Source organism: Saccostrea echinata, unplaced genomic scaffold (assembly GCF_033153115.1).
Source record: "Saccostrea echinata isolate AGI-Se365-2 ecotype Australia unplaced genomic scaffold, CSIRO_AGI_Sech_v1 ptg000040l, whole genome shotgun sequence".
In the NCBI taxonomy this organism is placed as follows: Eukaryota; Metazoa; Mollusca; class Bivalvia; order Ostreida; family Ostreidae; genus Saccostrea; species Saccostrea echinata.
The window spans coordinates 7,099,200-7,116,950 of record NW_026889789.1 but is presented as its reverse complement, the minus strand read 5'-3'; the positions used below and the strand labels follow the sequence as shown (position 1 = coordinate 7,116,950).

Here is a 17,751-nt window from a genome sequence, read left to right as displayed (position 1 = left end):
GGTCGGGTGGGGCCACAATGGGCAATCAAAGTTTTATATAGGAACACATAGTAAAAATTCTAAAAAAAAAAACAATTTGTTAAGAATAGCAAAGTCATGATTGGTCATATTTATATGGTAGCATCCTCGTATAGTGTACATACAAATTTGTTCGAATCATGACCCCCGGAGGTCGGGTGGGGCCACAATGGGCAATCAAAGTTTTACATTGGAACACATAGTAAAAATCTTTAAAAAAAACTATTTGTTAAGAATAGCAAAGCCATGATTGGTCATATTTATATGGAAGCATTCTTAGATAGTGTACATTCAAGTTTGTTCAAACATGACCCCTGGGGGTCGGGTGGGGCCACAATTGGTGATCAAAGTTTTACATAGGAATACATAGGTTAAATCTTTAAAAATCTTCTACTCAAGAACAGCAAAGCCATGATTGATCATATTTAAATGGAAGCATCCTCAGATAATGTAGATTCAAATTTGTTCAATTCATGACACCCCCCCCCCCCCAACCACTTTTATATTTAAACTTTTCAACCTTTCAAGATTGAAGTGATTTCTGCTTTTTCCTAGTCATAGTGCTCAGGTGAGCGATGTGGCCCCTGGGCCTCTTGTTTAAACAAAAGAATGACCGAGTCGAATAATTATATACGTTAGTGTTTGAATTTTTTTTTCCAGTAGAATTTATATGACTGTACAATTATTATTTTTCCCCATCGTCCTAGCCTATACTGACTGAGTAGTGCATTTAGAAGTGCATATAAGAAGGATCAAACATCAGAGAAATAAAAGATTTTTTTTTTTTAATCTCTCCAAGTCAATGACAAACTAATTACGAAATGGTCGACTATACACCGCAAATTTTTAATGTGAAAATGATCATTGTCTTCATATACATGTAACCGCTAGTAGACCCCCCCTCCCCCCCCCCCCCCCAGCTGGCTGGGGGCAATGTTGGTGAGAAAATGCGTAAATCCTATTGATGGACAAGTGTTCGACTAATAAACATTGTTAAAAGTGTAAAAAAAGATCTGGGAGCGGACAGCTCAAGATGATGTAAGGAACAGACAATGATATAAGTAGTCAGCGCATATATATACGTCGAGCAACTTTATAAATAAAAAGTACACACATACACAGTGTACAAGTCGTGTAATTATGTAAAATTTCCATTTGACTGCATAAAAACAATTCTTCATTTTGTTAACCATGCAAAGAACTTGTTTGTCTGGTCAAATTAAATGTTTTGCATGAAATATATAATTAAGAAGTGTAGTCAGTTTAGTACAAGTAACCATGGTAACTGGTTTATTAAACAGTTAAAGTCATATTACAATTTTATCTGGATACAATTGGTCATTTTATGATTTAGTACCAAATACATCATTTAACTTGTAATACCTTATTTTTAAATATTTTCCTCTTAAATTGGGAGGAAATGTGGCACCCCTCCCCTATTCTGTTTAAAGTTTTCATTTTGACTGAAATAAAAATTAACGATTACTGGTTTATCAGCAGTTTATAATGAGGCTGCTATTGGCTTTAATATTATCTATCAGGCACCTAGCTAGCATCGTTTTTGAGGAGAGGGGGCAGCCAGAAAAAAAAATATTTGACATCTTTCCTGAAAAATCTTTGACTAGCAAAAAGAATAGGGGGGTCCCAACTTCAAAATCCTTTTTCGGGGTTTCCAACTTTCAACTTTTTTTTTCAAAAACCAATTTTTTTTTTTTGTTCATAATTTACATTTAGTACATTACCATATGTTTAGAAAAAAGAAGACGCCCCTCTCCCCTCCTCCCAATTTATGGCAGTAATCTGCAAAAATTTCTGTATCATTTATGGCAGTAATCTATAAAAATTTCGGTATCATTAGTCACCATGGTCACTGCATTGAAAAATAATTTATTTTGTGGACTACGGCTAAGCTTATGTTTTCATACATGGAAAAAAAAAGATTGCTGTCCGAGCATAGTAATTTGGGGGAGAAATTTTTGTATATTATATTGTTACACAAGAGCGTCTCCAAGTCTTTTCGTTTCCCCATGGTTTACACAGCAGGTGCGTCTAAGATCCAATGTGTATACACAGCGGTCCAGCGTCCAGCTAGGGCAGCCCTCAAAAGCAGGCCGACATCACACACCAACAGAAACGTATGTTATACTGCAAGGCTGAGAATCCACGAAAGACAACAAACATTGCAGAACTTAGGTAAGGTTTGTGAAATTTATAAACTTGACAGTTACTCGATCTTTGTTTAGTTTAATTATTCTAATTTAGTCTTTAAATTTTTTTTTGTACCAATTCTGATATTGCTATCATAAAATTTTGATTTACCAAGCATGTTGAGAGCGAACGATTTTCAGTATAAAATACAAGAACTTCAGTAACTTCACCTTGTGGACTTAGGAGCTAGCTTAACCACTGTTAACAATTTGAAAGGGTTATGAACATGATGACAAACGTGTATATATATAATCAACAATTAAGCGAAAAATGCTTTGAAATATATGCCTAGAAAGTGGCAGGTTACATGCCTAAGTGCCCCCCCCCCCCCAAAATTGCTATTACTGTCACAGACGCCCCTTTCTGTCCAGAGATTATGCGACATTGAGAAAAACTACCTGATAAATTGTTGTGTAAAAATAAAATACATGTAATTTAATTATTATGATAATTTCCCGATTGCAGTGTAATCGTGGTCAGGTTTAGCAGGGACTTATATACTAAGTTAGTATATAGATCCCTGGGTTCAGTAATCAATGCATGGTGTTAGTTTTAATTATTAATTTATTATATTAATTAATTATTATTTATTATAATTGAACATTATGTATGGCGGACAGCTTTTGTTGAAAATGACTTAAAGATAACCTCAGAACTTAACACCTAAGATACATTTTCTAGTTTGAGAGCCTAATACTTGGAACAAGAAAAGTAGCCGATTCATTATAATCAAATATGAAAGATTTACCACCTTCACTGTACTTTCCATACTATCGTAAATAACACGAGGATTAACAGATTAAGGTGAAAGTGCCCAGTGGAGATCAGAGCAAGGGGTCTTTACATAAACTTATCTTAACATCATTACTATGGCATTATCCATTCATTGATCGTTCATTTTCCATTTCTTACTTCATGTCCAGTAAAACAGCAGAGATGAACTGTCTTCAAACTTCGTCTCTATACGTACATTTTTAAATAACATGCAAACCTGTAAAATCATTTATTTTCTTGGGATCAGTTTTTCGTGGTTCGAGGAAAAAAAAATTGGTTCGATAGGATTGATTTTGTGTTTTTGTTGTAGTTGTTTTTTTACATTTCAGGAAGACATAAATTCGATGGTCTCTTCATACCACAAAAGCAACACCCCCCCCCCCCCCCCCGCAACAATATAGAAGCGGAGCGTTAGGTTTTTTTTGTAAAATTGTTAATATATTTACACATTTCCATCATATAGCAAGTTTGTTTTTTGTCTTTACTTTATTAATGAGCTGGGTTTTTATGCATTTATGTTCAGATCGCCATCTGCTGTTTCGGTATAAGTTTTGGGGGCATCGGTTATATCTACGCTTCAAAAAGAAATGTCTAGGAAAATTCAAATCTCGGTTTCAGATTTTGTTGAGAAAATCTGATTATTAGCATAGGAAGTTATTTGCTAATCAGACAAGCTTTTCAGGAAATCTTTCATATGTTTTTTTTAGTTTTACGGACAATTTCTTTAATCAATCAGATTTTTTTTCCCGTGTTCAACAACTTTTGACAGATCTCTCCATAGCTATTCATCACTTGTCAATTAATCAGTGTCCCTGCTGTGCTGTAATGTGATCCCGCTAACGACCAGGGGCCCGTTTTACATAAGAACTTACGACTAAGACCCAAATTTAATTCTGATGATAACTTTCTAATTTAAATTAAATTGAAAATGATTTTTATCTTTTTAAAAGAATGTAGAGAGATATTTTTACCCCACCAATTTAAACAGAATTTTGCAAAATTTTACAATTTTCTAAAGTTTTCGGTCTTAGTCGTAAGTTCTTTTGTAAAACAGGCCCCAGAATGTCGGTTCTTATTCGAGAGCAGCATATATGAGGCTAGATGCAATATCTTTGTGGGGGGGGGGGGGGGGGCTTTCTACATATTTCACCTAAATACAAGAGGCCCAAGGGCCTTAACGGTCACCTGAGTATAAAACAACAATCCATAGAAGATCCATAGAGTATAAAATAAACTGAAAGAAGGAGCTTTTGTAAATCTTTGATCGTCCATTGTGGCCCCACCCAATCCCTAGAGTCCAGAGTCATGATTTGAACAAACTTGAATCTATACTACCTGATGTTTCCATGTAAATATAACCAATCAAGGCTTTGCTGTTCCTGAGAAGAAGATTTTTTAAAGATTTTTCCTATATATTTCTTTGTAAACTTTGATCATCCACTGTGGCCCTGCCCTACCCCTGGGGGTCATGATTTGAACAAATTTGAGTCTACACTACCTGATGATGCTTCCATATAAATATGACTCATCACAACTTTGCTGTTCTTGAGAAAAAGATTTTTAAAGATTTTTCCTATATATTTCTATGTAAACTTTGATCATCCATTGTGGCCCCACCCTACCCCCGGGGGTCATAATTTGAACAAACTTGAATCTACACTACCTGAGGATGCTTCCATATAAATATGACTCATCACAACTTTGCTGTTCTTGAGAAGAAGATTTTTAAAGATTTTTCCTATATATTTCTATGTAAACTTTGATCATCCATTGTGGCCCTGCCCTACCCCCGGGGGTCATGATTTGAACAAACTTGAATCTACACTACCTGAGGATGCTTCCATATATATATGACTCATCACAACTTTGCTGTTCTTGAGAAGAAGATTTTTCCTATATATTTCTATGTAAACTTTTATCATCCATTGTGGCCCTGCCCTACCCCCGGGGGTCATAATTTGAACAAACTTGAATCTACACTACCTGAGGATGCTTCCATATAAATATGACCAATCAGGGCTTAGCTGTTCCTGAGAAGAAGATTTTTAAAGATTTTTCCTATATATCTCTATGTAAAAATTTGAGCGTCCATTGTGGCCCCACCCTACCCCTGGGGGTCATGATTTTAACAAACTTGAGTCTACACAACCTGAGGATGTTTCCATATAAGTTTCATCTTACCTGGTCCAGTGGTTCTTGAGAAGAAGATTTTAAAAGATACCATTAATTTTTCACTAATTCTTAATTATCTCCCCTTGGAAGAAGGCGTGGCCCTTCATTTGAACAAACTTGAATCATCTTTACCCAAGGATAGTTTGTGGCAAGTTTGGTGGAAATTGGCCCAGTGGTTCTTGAGAAGAAGTCGAAAATGTGAAAAGTTTATGCACGACGCACACCCGCACGCCGACGGACGAAAACAGATAGCAATAGGTCACCTGAGTGATTCAGGTGACCTAATAACAGAATCCCCTCCTGAATAAAAATAACTGACATACATGTATATAGTGTTCAATTCCACATTTATTAAAATGAGAAAGTAAGCTCACAGATGATGTTGGATTTCAAGATTAATAGATATACAATGTACAATTGTAAAAGGAAAAATAATTAACTTTTCAATAAGACTAAAAAAAAATAATAGTACACAAGTAAATGGAATGGTGAGCAAAATTAGATGAACACAATATATACAATGGTTCATACACACTAAAAAGTATATACTTAATGAATAATGGAATAGATTACCAACATATTATGCATGACAAAAAAAAATCCCTCATTACAAAAATGTTTGAATAGGCCACCTATCAAATAAATTATTATTATTTTTTTTTTTTAAATTAATACCAGAGACAAAGAGTTCATTTTTAGCACTTCCTTTAAAAAAAAAAATATTCTCATGTGATCAATAATTCTCCCCCAGAATGAACTTCTCATATAAGATCATCTCACAGAAATTAATCTCACAGCATATGACAATGTATACATGAGAAACAGAGAAACAGCCACACTAGATACAGTACACATAAGTAAACCAATGATTATATGCCCTCTTGTGCTCTCCAAATGTTAGGCCCAATAAATAGTATGTTTGTTCATCTCGAGTCGTTGATTTTCAACCTCGGAACTGACGATACAGATGCAGGAGATTCTCTCACTTTCTCGCTGTTTCATAATTGGCTGCAAACCAGTCACATGATTCTTTCACAGCTAAAAATAGCACATAGAATATTAATGAAACATGTATTTACAGAAAAATTTAATTGAGAAAGAGAATTTCAATCGGCCTATGATACAGTGAATTTAGAGCATCTGGTCTATGGTGCATACTCAATACAAGGTAACTTCTGTACTTATACACTGATTAGGAGATCTTCAATTTTTGTAATGATACTGAAAAATAGCTTAAAATTTGTTTGTTTATCTCTATCACCACCAAATGAAATGAAGAAACTGAAAACCTAGAAAATTGAATACACTACAAAAGTACTAAATGGTCAAAGACCTAATACAGTAAAACTCGTTTAGTATGAACACAGATGTAGTGAAACAAGCATTCTGAGAGTATTGCATTAGCAATACTAGTCCCCTACTGGCAAGTGTAATCTGGTTCCTGTTAAGAATTGAAAATGCCATAATTCCGTCAAAAATTAATGAAGCGGGACGAAATGCAAACTTGATCTATAACCAATCAAGGTAAAGCCACATACCAAAAATCAGCTCAATATCTGAAAGCGTTTAGAAGAAAATTGCGGAAAACCCGTAAAAATTGAAAAGACCGTAATTCCGTCAAAAATCAATGAAGCGGAACGAAATGCAAACTTGATCTGTAACTCATCAAGATACACTCACATACCAAAAATCAGCTCAATATTTGCAAGCGTTTAGGAAAAAAGTGCGGAAAACCAAGTGGGACAGACAGACAGAGGGACAGACAGACAGACAGACAGACAGACAGACGGACGGACAGACGGATGGACGGACAGACTCAGAGGAAACCTATAGTCCCCTCCAGTTTCACCGGTAGGGGACTAATTAAGGATATAGCAAAGTTTTTTCCAATCCCCGATGAAATCCTTAACAATTCCTTGTAAAATTTTATGGATATAACAAACTAGGATACAGTGAATTTACGGTTATAACAAACTGATTTTGTGTCCCCTAGAAGTTGAAAATAACAAAATTTATATCTTTTATAGCGAATTTTCAAAGATCAAAATTTCTAAAATATTGAACAGACATTAATTTTGTAAGTATTTTTATTTGAAACTCAAATTTCCAAAAACTTTTGAACCCAGATAAATTTTGTATTTTACACTCCCCTAAATACATGTGGTAGTCATTCTTGAATGAAATATCGATGTTTTGAATTCACTATGTATCCTTTAAAGAATTCGTTATATGGACTTAATGAATTGGGGATATAGTGAGGTAAATTCACAGGTCCCCAAAACTTCCCTATAACCAAATTTTACTGTATATCATGTAGACATATTATTATATATCAGTATATCATGTAGACATAGTACATGTATATCATGTAGACAAGTTATATAATCTAGACAAAGTATATCGTGTAAACATACATCACATAAATTGTGTAGTTCTTGCTTACCTTGTTTGAATGGTGTGAATTTGAAGTCTGGTCGGTACTTTCGTAGTTTGGCATTACTGGCAGTCTTTTTGAACTGACCATCAGACTTGGTGGTGTCATACTTGACCTCTCCCTTGAACTCCATGGCCTCGATAACCGCCTCGGCCGCTTCCTTAATACTGACCTCGTCCTCCTCTCCCACTACAAAACATGGCAAGAATTTCACTGAATGTCAACCCAACAGACCTCAGCACTACATTGATAAGACACAGTCTTGAACTTGATGAGGCTAGCTCAGATACATTTTTTTTTTTTACATATATCAGAGGAGTCAACAGATCAAAAGTTAAAATACATATAAAAAGAAAAAGTGGATTGGCTTTCCAACTCACTTTGACAAATCTATGGTGTTCAAGATCTTCATTTTTGACATACAGAAAATTCAATTATATCATAATTATTATAAATATTTATTAGTCCAAAAAATAATCCCTAGGCATAAGCCTAGCTGGCACTATCAGACAGGAAGTTGATGGTTCCAGAAAAAAGATTCTTCTTATACAAGTTTTTATTTTGAAAGGAAAAACACAATGAATTTTTTCTCAATTCCAAATTGTTACTTTCAGCTTATCATTTCAAGATGAAGGTCATTCTTACCAGAGAGGATGATTGGATCGATTTCGGGGTATTCCCTCAACACCCAGATCATCAAACGGGCAAGGTCAAGGGAGTAGATAAACTGTCGACGGGGAGATCCTGTCCCCCAGACCGTGAATGGAGTGTTGTCCCCTACAAACCAGTAATAGGAGGGTTATTACATTCTTTCTGTACCTAACACTGAAAAGAATCCTGCACTTAGATTTTAGAGTAAAACATGCTTATAGCGAACATACTAATAATGAAAGTGACACATATAGCAAAGTAATTTTCATTCCCCGTAGCTTTAAAATATATTGTAAACTTAACGGATATAATGATTTACATTTATAACGTTTATAACGAAGCAAAATTGTCTGTCCCTGGCACTTCGTATAAGCGTGTTTTACTGTAGGATATTGACTTTTTGCTTGTTTAATGGGTAACATTTGGAAAAGTTTGACACCCGTTTTCCCCTTGGGAATATTTACTTTTAGCACAGTAGATCTTATTGATGAGTCCAGGCAGCACGTGCCCGTCCTCCAGATTAAAGTTGTCATGCGCTCCGAAAACATTTGTAGGTACAACCGAAGTAAATTGACAGCCATGTTGCTTGTTGTAGGCTCTGTAAACATTTATTGAACATAATATTGAATATATTGTAAGTAAAAAGTAAGCTGTTTTTATTTAGAAGTTTAATCCTTTTTCCACAGTTAGCAATATTTACATGTTTTATAAATTGATGATGATTGGAATATCTATTACTCATCAAGGACTAACAAAACTTTGCTGTAGGTAATGGGCATTTCCTTCACAACTCAACAATTGCTTATATACACAATTAACTTTTGGAGTTAAATAGTTAATTGAAGGAAGCAGTGAAGAAATTGCTTAAATACTTGAACAATAATGAAAATTAAAACATAATTATTGATATTAGAATTAAGATTTTTACAAACCTATTTTGGACATCTATCATTCTCTTGGAGTAAGAATATCCAAAGTTAGAATCATGGGGAGGACCATTATGGACCTGTAATAAAAATGGAAATGTTGGAATTTTACGACGGGTCTGTCACCCAGTAGAGACTGTCATCACTGCTGCATACACAGCTCTATTCATACCCTAGCGTCTGATACATATCAAGTGTAACCTAATACAGGACTATCAACAGTGTATGAATTTGCTGCAAAAAAGACGACAGGAATTCACAGAATTCCATCATAAGAGAATTGTGACAAAAATATTTGCAGAATATTCATTATCTCTTGTATTTAATTACATGTATTAACTTTAACTGCAGTTCTGGGTTTTGTTTTGTTTTTTTTTTTATTCTACAGATTGTTCTTTTACAAATATGTAGTGATGATTTTTTTTTGTTTTTTAAAGATTGATTAATTCAATGATTGTCTTCAATTCAGGTCCTGTCCTGTCCCACCGAGGTTTAATGATGTACGTACCATTGTTTCATCTATAGGATACGTGGTTTTGTCAGGAAATATACAAGTAGACAGGCAGGAAACTACTTTCTTGACACCGGTTTTGAAGCTCGTGTTCAGGACATTGTCATTAATTAAGGTGTTAATCCTCTAGAAAAAGAAAATTCAGAAAAATGACCTTCTATTGCAATTTTTGAAAATTACCTGTAATTAGATTTTATTTTGTAATTTGAAGATTCTATATATTAAAGAGAAATTAAGAATTAATTGTAATAATTTCAATTACTGATTTACTGTAAATATGAACACCTAACATAAGAAATTGTATTGAAACAATATATGCAATTATAATGAACCCCCCCCCCCAATTTTTTTTAAAAACAATAATGATCTGTATTTATCAATGTTCATATATATTTGGGAAGATAATTTTTATGCATTTTTTCTTAGGATGCATCAAACAATACACATGGAAGGATTATAGGAATTTCTTTTTGGGAAAATTAATAAGTAACACTTACATAGAAGTCCAGATTATACTTGAGATTACGGAACAACCCTCCAACCATGGCAGCCAAATGAATTACATGTGTTGGCTTTACTCTCTCAAACAGCTTCTCTGTAGCAGCACGATCTCTGAAGATTTGAAATTGGTCAAGGTAACAAAACAAATTCAAAGTTGAATCCAATCACCACACACAAAAAAAATGCTAACACTGTGAATTTTTAACAATACTGTTAAATGCTGACATATTTTAAACAATTTGACATTAATTATTGAATAAATAGCTCTTCATGATGATGCCTGGAAGTACACATAACAAATCTGTTCTTATAAAGTGTACATTCATGTATGTGCTACGGCTACATGGCATCCACATACATTGCTATGAACTTTGCAGTTTCTAATGTACATATCTTTTGATATAAAAATAAGTTTATTTTATTTCTTGCAAATTTCTTTTCAGTTTATTCCACTGCATTTTAGTTTTCTTTTGAAATCATTTAGTCTACATACGAGAGATCCCCATCCTTTGAGCTGGCGAAGTACCACTCTTCGTTAGGCCTTTTTTCCTCGCCCTCAGCGATGGTTTTGATCGCCTGGCCTACCAAACCAGTTCCACCAGTCACCAAAATGACGCACTTATCCCCCATAGTCAATTATACTGCAGAGAGGTACAAAAGGTATTTTTTAGCATTCAATATTAACTTGGTACTGTTGCTTGATTCTATGTGCCAAGAGAAATAACTCTAGTTAAGTAAACTTAATCTACATATTTTGCAATGACCATCAATCTAATGTTTGATCCTTAGTTTATTTTTTGAAAACAATTAGAGAAATAGTTTTACTAACTTATTTGCAATGCAGTGATGTTATTTCAAATTTTATCACAGAAGCTGCCACAAAGAGAAAATACAACTATTAAGTTTTGAACATGTTGAAGAACTTGGAACAAAAACCAGTGAAGCATGACTCATGCCTGGAATTTTGCAAATCAATGTTGCAACATCTATGACACAATATTAAGGAATACCATGGAAATCCTGCGAAAACGATAAAAATCTCCACAATCACTTAAAAATATAGATCTAGTGTGTCTTTTTATTTCCTATCTTGATAGAATTATATCGCCCCTCCCAGTTTTCGCAAAATTGAATCGATTTGCATTGTTACTGTTTACAGAAAAATTTACAGAACCAAAAACACTTCTGCGATACACTCATATTCAGTAATAGTCCAAGAATAGCTTTGAATTATTATAAATTACGAGTAGATGTTCAACCTCATCCGAGTGGCACTTTGTTGATATGGTAATTACAAACACAACAACGCCGATAAAATAATGATTATAAAACGATGACAACATGTCAATTTCTACCTAAAAGTTATAAAATATTTTATCATATCAATATAGATTAGACTTACCTTTAACTCTTTAACGAGCAATATAAACAGGAACAATAATGACCCGGCTTAGCTCTGAAACTCGTGTACCCAAGCCACGTGGGTCCCTTAGACCATTGAGGTAACGTGCCGGACTTTTACACGATTTAAGGACTACATTGTTATTTTATAGCTAAAATCTTTTTATTTGGTTGTTTAAGAGTGTATTAATGAAGACGAATATTCAATATAATTGTTTTAACTTGAATGAACAGTAAAATTAGTTATTGTTTAACTTAAATTACATTCTCAAACATGTGCCCGGCTAGCTCAGTCGGTAGAGCACGAGACTCTTAATCTCGGGGTCGTGGGTTCGAGCCCCACGTTGGGCGAAATATTTTTCCATCGTTCGGGAGAGCGCGGATTGATTTTTAAATCAAAATCGTAAACTATACAATTGGAGAGAAGAAAACCATACTATCGAATAGTATACACCTATTTACTGGCTATGAGGACAATAGCAACTTTATCGTTCCCCAAGACAGCAACTATTTCCCGAGGCGCAGCCGAGGGAAATAGTTGCTGTCGAGGGGGACGATAAACTTGCTATTGTCCGAATAGTCAGAAAATAGGTGTTTTATTATACCGAAGCAGTTTTTACTTGTGTTACGTCACAATCAGGATAAAAGCAGAAGAGTTCCGAGATGAAAAGCGAGGGAAACAGAATGCTGCCGGTGAATAGTTTAATGACTATTTCACCATGGGCAAATAGCACAAAAACTATTCCACGGTAGGAGCTGTTTGGAAAAAATAGCATGTTTATTCGTCATATTTTTATATAGAAAAAATTCACAGAGGTATCATATAAATGTTTATAAATCCAGCATATCATCACGTTGTAATGCAGAACAGACCGAAGCCGGGACGTGTATTAAATAAAAGTGAAAACTCTCGGAATTTTTAAGAAAAAACGTTTTTCGTCGTTTTACGAAGGTAAAATTGTATTGTTGGATTGTACGCGGACTGTCGCAGAGTGTTGAAGTTGATGCTGTTATGCGGCCGGTTTGAGTAAAATGTATGCATTCAGGGGAAAAAAAGACAAATAAGACACGATAACTGTACTCTAATTGATTCCAAAAAATATAAATGAATAATCACACTAAAAAGAAAACAATAAATTCAAGGAGGGGACACTTGATGATATTATAATAGAAAGGGGACACAAAGTCGCCCCTTTGTCCCTTGCAATTTCTACTCTGCAGGTGCACTACGTGTATATCTATACAGTATAGATATGGAAGTGAAAGCTGACAAGTGCACTTCCTTCGAAATTATTATAATGTCGTGGCTAAGCATTGTATAAAGTTTTAGATATATTAAGGATTGTCAGGATACAGGGTGGGCATCACTAGATCAGCTAGCAGAAAACTTAATGCAAAGAGTCCTCGGAGGTGGTCACAAACGTATATATGAATGTACATGCATCATGGTTAAATCATGTATAAGATTATTAAATATAAGCTGTAGCAAATGACGTTTTACTTTAGGACATAAACATAACCTTTGACATAAAAAAAAAAAAAAAAAACAGAGGTCATTTACTGACTAAATTTAACGCTTATAGAGCAAACGGTTCTCAAATTGGTCTTAAATCATTAGTTTTTACATCTTCAAGAGGGATGTGCCCCAACTCGGATCTAGAGGAGGGGCCGGTGGAGGGGGGTTCCAGACCCCCCACCCCCGGATTTTCAGAGGTATCAAATTTATAAACTAAAGTAAAGTTAAAAGGAAATTTTGATTCGGATTTATTTGCGAGTGGTTGTAGATACCCCACCCTATGGGAAAAATTCCTGGGATCTGCGCATGAATCTTTTTATGAAATCGGATTGATTGATTGTATGTTGTTTTACGTTCCATTCGAGAATTTTTCCACTCATATAGAGACGGCAGCATATACAGGTGAAGGATTTCAAATTCTGACATTTACTCGGCACTAAGGGCCATTGAGCAGTGACGGTCCTTTATCGTGCCAACGCCTATCGTGACACGGGGTCTCGGTTTTTAAAGTCTCACCCGAAAGACCCACAACTTTCACTCCAAAGTGGAGAGCGCTTGGCGAATGAACAGTTGTTACCTTTTTTTATGGACTTAGGTCAGTCGGGCCGCGATTCGAACACACAACCTAGTTAGCTCCCGATATCGAAGCGAGCGCTCTACCAACTGAGCTACCGTGACGGTCTATGTAACTAAAAAGAAAGAAAATGATTTACCTGTCGTCAAATAGTTATCCGCAATACACATCTAGACTCTTCTCCACCCGCTCAGCCTTTGCTCTGTCGTGGAGCTTCCTTGGGCGTAAAAGGGGGGTGGGGAGAGGCGGCGGCAGAATTTTGATGTGTTCACAAGAACCCCCCCCCCTCCCCACCAAAAAGGAAAGAAACGATACCATATGTACAATATTAAAGACTTTTGAAGGAGAAAATTAACCAAACCCTGCTGAATATAGATTAGAAATTAACAAGAAATAGAAATTTTGATCAGGAATGGAGGATACGAACATAAACAGAAGACCAAGGATGTGGACAAGCATCTTTACATTTGTCTTTTACTACTTTACAATAATTTACAATAATTTACAACACTTTACAACATTACAGCTTTACAACTTTACAACAATGCCAATGAAGACCGAACGATTAGTCATGTTATGTACTCACTGATAATTGAAAATTTTAAAGTTGTGAAAGAGTTTAAAACACATTAAACAAAAACACAAATAATTCCATACTTGGCTACGAGCAGAATTTCAATTCATGAAAAAGAACTTAAGAACAATAAATCAACGTGATTTAATTAAGCGATTTAATTAAATAAAGAAGAGAAAGAGGCTTGTCCAAATCCTCGTCTTCTGTTACTGAACGTATCCTCCAAATTAAACGAAAAACTGACATTCTTTACAATATTAGCATCACGATTCTCTTTCTTTTTTAATATTGATTTTGAGGGAGAAGGGGGTAACCTCTCCCCACCGTAGATTGACCCCACGGAGATATTAAATCCCGACCAATCTGTTGCTAAATCGCGTAGAAATGGTGGGGTCAATCTGACCTCCTTAAACGCCCTCTGGCTTTTGCTTCTTCGCTGTTTTGTAGTATGGAAAAGAGGAATGAGTTAACATTGAAAATCATAGAAAAACAAATGGCTGGACCAGAAATCGAACCCTGGATCGCTGCATTACTAGTCAGGTGCTCTAGCCACTGAGCCATCCTGGCCGATATCCTCAATCCAGCCTAAATTATTGCAGTTAATATGTCAAACTTTTGTTAATCATTATGAGGGAAGATTAAAGAATCGGTTTACATATCAATGGTGGAATCAACTCACATTGCTACAGTTTTCGCAATGGCAAAAGAGCGGATGGCGTATTCTTCTAATATGGCTGATGTTAACCTATAGGGGTTAGAACGAACATTTATTTGAACATTTTAAACTTGGAATATATTCATATGATACTCATATTAGTTATTTATAGTGATCTTATTAGCGACAGTAAAATAAAATAAAAGTTTACTAAACCAGGATGGACATTAATGGTGTACCAATTACAGTGACTTTATAATTGGAAAAGGGACTTCAACTTCCTGTACTACAGCTGTATCTTGTCAGAACAAATTGTATTTTGATGTTGGTACAATGAATTATAATTTTGTAAATTTATTTGTAAAGGAATTGATCAAAATAAATCAATCAAACCAATCGAAACTAAGTTACTGTAATAAAATTTGAGCGGAAATGCATGCAGTTTTAAAATTGGGGAGTTTGAAGTATATATTAAAATAAAGAGCTTAGGGCTAGAACTCTTATCGTGCAGAGATGAGGACTAAACCCATATAATACTAACGTAGGTATACCTTGATTGGAGGGTAGTGCCATGTTGGGGTTCATTGGTCAACGGATAGACCTACGGACAAAACTTAGGTGGCAAGGCAATGGTAATAAGACAGATAATAATCCGGGACCATGATTACTCTCTAAGCATTAAAATATCCAGTTTGCCTGAAAATGGATCTTTTTTGGAAAATTTGGACTTTTTACATCTTTTTAGGTTACCTCAGTTATTCAAATTGTGAAATTTGTGACCTGAGGATCAGGAGTTCTGGTGTTGGACGGCGAGAGGGGATCTCTATTGTTTATTTAGTTAAAATGCATTATTTCTTTGAAAATCCTTTTTTCTTTACATGCGTATTAAGGAAACAACCAAAGTGCATACTTATGATGAGCAAGTGTGCCTGTGAATTTCATGGCACCTGGGTCAGAGGTTTTGTTTTTAACTAGGGGCTTTTTTGATTAAGTAGGGAAAGTGCATTAATTCTTTGAAAATCTTCTGCCCTGCTTCTGGGTATTTAGCAGACAAACTAAGTGCATGACTATGATGAGCAATGGTACTTCTCCCAAAATTGTGAATTTCATGGCCCTTGGGTTATTAGAGTTCTGTGTTAGGGCAGGGCTCTATTGATCAGATAGTGAACAATCCATAAATTTTTAACTATCTTCTTGTCTGCCCCTGGGTATTTAGCAGACAAACTAATTGTATTTTTATGGCGAGCAAGGGTACCTCTTTCAAAATTGTGAATTTTGTGGCCCCGGAATCTGGCGTTGAAAGGGGGGGGGGGCTCCATTTATTATTATAGTGAAAATGCATTTTTTCTTTGAAAATTTTCTTTTCTTCTCATGGGTATTAAGCAAATGAACAAAATGCATACTTATGATGAGCTATTATGCCTCTTCCAAAATTGTGAATTTCATGGCAACTGAATCAGAGGTTCTATTTTTAGGGCAGGGCTGTGTTGAATGTATAGTTAAAAAGCATTATTTCTTTGAAAATCTTTTTTTGTACTCATGGGCATCTAAGAGCAAACAGAATACAACGTTGTCATAAGCAAAGGTATTTCTACCAGATTCTATTAGGAGAAGTTATTCCCCTTTGCTTTTAATCACGGCCTTTTGTTAAGCTATCTTTTAATTGGAACTTTTATTGCTTTTGGGCTTTTTGGCTGACTCTTGGTTCCATCCTCGCAAGCCAGGGGTCTTGAGTCAACACGTTGCCGTTGGACCCCTGGCATATTTCATTCAATATTGGTGGGCTTGCTTCTCTCATTGAGAAGCACCAATCAAATTAAGGCTTTCATAAATAGTTAGATAAGGATTCAGTTGACACCTAAATGCACGTGTTACAAGTTGTTTATCATAGAATGGCTTAATGTGATTGGTTGAGAGATAAGAAAAACAATCAAGATTTGCAATTTTTCCAAAAGACGTCGCTGCAGTCAGCCCACAAATATTGAATGAAATATGCCAGGGGTCCAACGGCAACGTGTTGACTCAAGACCCCTGGCTTGCGAGGATGTCTTGGTTCTTACTCTCAGCTCTTCTTGAATATTTTGGCAATTTTGGACTAATCTTGTAAATCATTCCTTGTAATACCAATTATGTTGGTCTATTCTATGAGCATTCAGGAATTACAATAAAAACTATACGATCACAGTGTTTAAACTTTTGAAAAAAGAAAATCTTTTTTATTGGCTTACTCTGGGGATTTGAATTTCTGGAGTGGATTCTGCAGGTTCTTGTTCTGGCTCGCTGTCGTCTTTGGAGCCTGGCTCGGCTATCACTCCCTGATTCATTTTGCGAATTTTTCGCAAAATCAGGGAGCCCAGAGCCAGGCATCCAAAGGGCTATTGAAAATAAAACATGTCTTATAGATTAGATTCCTTTAACAAGTTTAAAAGTTAAATTAACACTTTTCAAGTATACTTTCGTACAACTAACAAATACCAATGTTGATCTTGAGAATATTTAAATGGTACTTTCTTAAGTAAATAAAACTTGAATTCAAATTCTCAATTATGGCCTGAAGTGACCACAGGGAATAGCGATATCACTTAACGACACTATGAGGGAACTATCCTTTCTGACATTTTTCTTAAATAAAATTTGCAACATGACGAATTTAAAGCACTATTTTCAGATTTTATTTTTTAAATTAAAAATGTCAGAAAGGACAGGACTTCTAGATATGAATTTCACAATTCTATTGTCATGCATTGAAAACTCAAAAGTAGATATTAATAAAAGGATAAATGCTAGAAAATATATGCTACCCCCCCCCCCTCGTGCTTTATTATGACTGGCTCAA

At 35.2% G+C, this 17,751-nt stretch overlaps 2 protein-coding genes and 1 non-coding gene across 4 annotated transcripts; 1 reads left to right on the top strand and 2 right to left on the bottom strand.

Annotated features, from left to right (window-relative positions):
- Positions 1 to 5,884: 5,884 nt before the first annotated feature.
- LOC133200609 (GDP-L-fucose synthase-like) lies at positions 5,885 to 13,844 on the bottom strand. Of its 2 annotated transcripts, none has more exons than XM_061336403.1 (9): positions 13,826 to 13,844; positions 10,689 to 10,836; positions 10,192 to 10,306; positions 9,692 to 9,820; positions 9,190 to 9,263; positions 8,722 to 8,855; positions 8,252 to 8,383; positions 7,616 to 7,795; positions 5,885 to 6,210 (listed from the first exon to the last, which is right to left on the bottom strand). In XM_061336403.1, the coding sequence occupies exons 2-9, from the start codon at positions 10,823 to 10,825 to the stop codon at positions 6,155 to 6,157; spliced, it is 957 nt and encodes a 318-aa protein (XP_061192387.1). In that variant the 5' UTR covers positions 10,826 to 10,836; positions 13,826 to 13,844; the 3' UTR covers positions 5,885 to 6,154. The 2 variants fall into 2 exon arrangements, with proteins under 2 accessions (XP_061192387.1, XP_061192386.1); XM_061336402.1 differs by lacking the exon at positions 13,826 to 13,844 and adding an exon at positions 11,598 to 11,686.
- Positions 11,875 to 11,947, top strand: Trnak-cuu (transfer RNA lysine (anticodon CUU)). The gene has a single exon. It is a non-coding gene; the product is annotated as a tRNA-Lys (tRNA).
- Positions 13,845 to 14,417: 573 nt separating the features above from the next.
- LOC133200567 (uncharacterized) lies at positions 14,418 to 17,241 on the bottom strand. Its single transcript, XM_061336347.1, has 3 exons — positions 17,144 to 17,241; positions 14,940 to 15,005; positions 14,418 to 14,696 (listed from the first exon to the last, which is right to left on the bottom strand). The coding sequence occupies exons 1-3, from the start codon at positions 17,237 to 17,239 to the stop codon at positions 14,418 to 14,420; spliced, it is 441 nt and encodes a 146-aa protein (XP_061192331.1). The 5' UTR covers positions 17,240 to 17,241.
- Between the last annotated feature and the right edge of the window lie 510 nt (positions 17,242 to 17,751).

Bases quoted from the DNA above. Each gene is read 5' to 3' on its own strand.
- LOC133200609 (XM_061336403.1), bottom strand. From the start codon at position 10,825: ATGGGGGATAAGTGCGTCATTTTGGTGACTGGTGGAACTGGTTTGGTA. The intron at 8,856-9,189 runs GTTTGTAAAAAT...AAATGTTTACAG, and splicing joins ATGATAGATGTCCAAAATAG to AGCCTACAACAAGCAACATG. The intron at 6,211-7,615 runs GTAAGCAAGAAC...TGCTATTTTTAG, and splicing joins ATTCACACCATTCAAACAAG to CTGTGAAAGAATCATGTGAC.
- LOC133200567 (XM_061336347.1), bottom strand. From the start codon at position 17,239: ATGAATCAGGGAGTGATAGCCGAGCCAGGCTCCAAAGACGACAGCGAG. The intron at 15,006-17,143 runs GTAAGCCAATAA...TAACCCCTATAG, and splicing joins CAGAAATTCAAATCCCCAGA to GTTAACATCAGCCATATTAG. The intron at 14,697-14,939 runs GTGAGTTGATTC...ACTACAAAACAG, and splicing joins ATTGCGAAAACTGTAGCAAT to CGAAGAAGCAAAAGCCAGAG.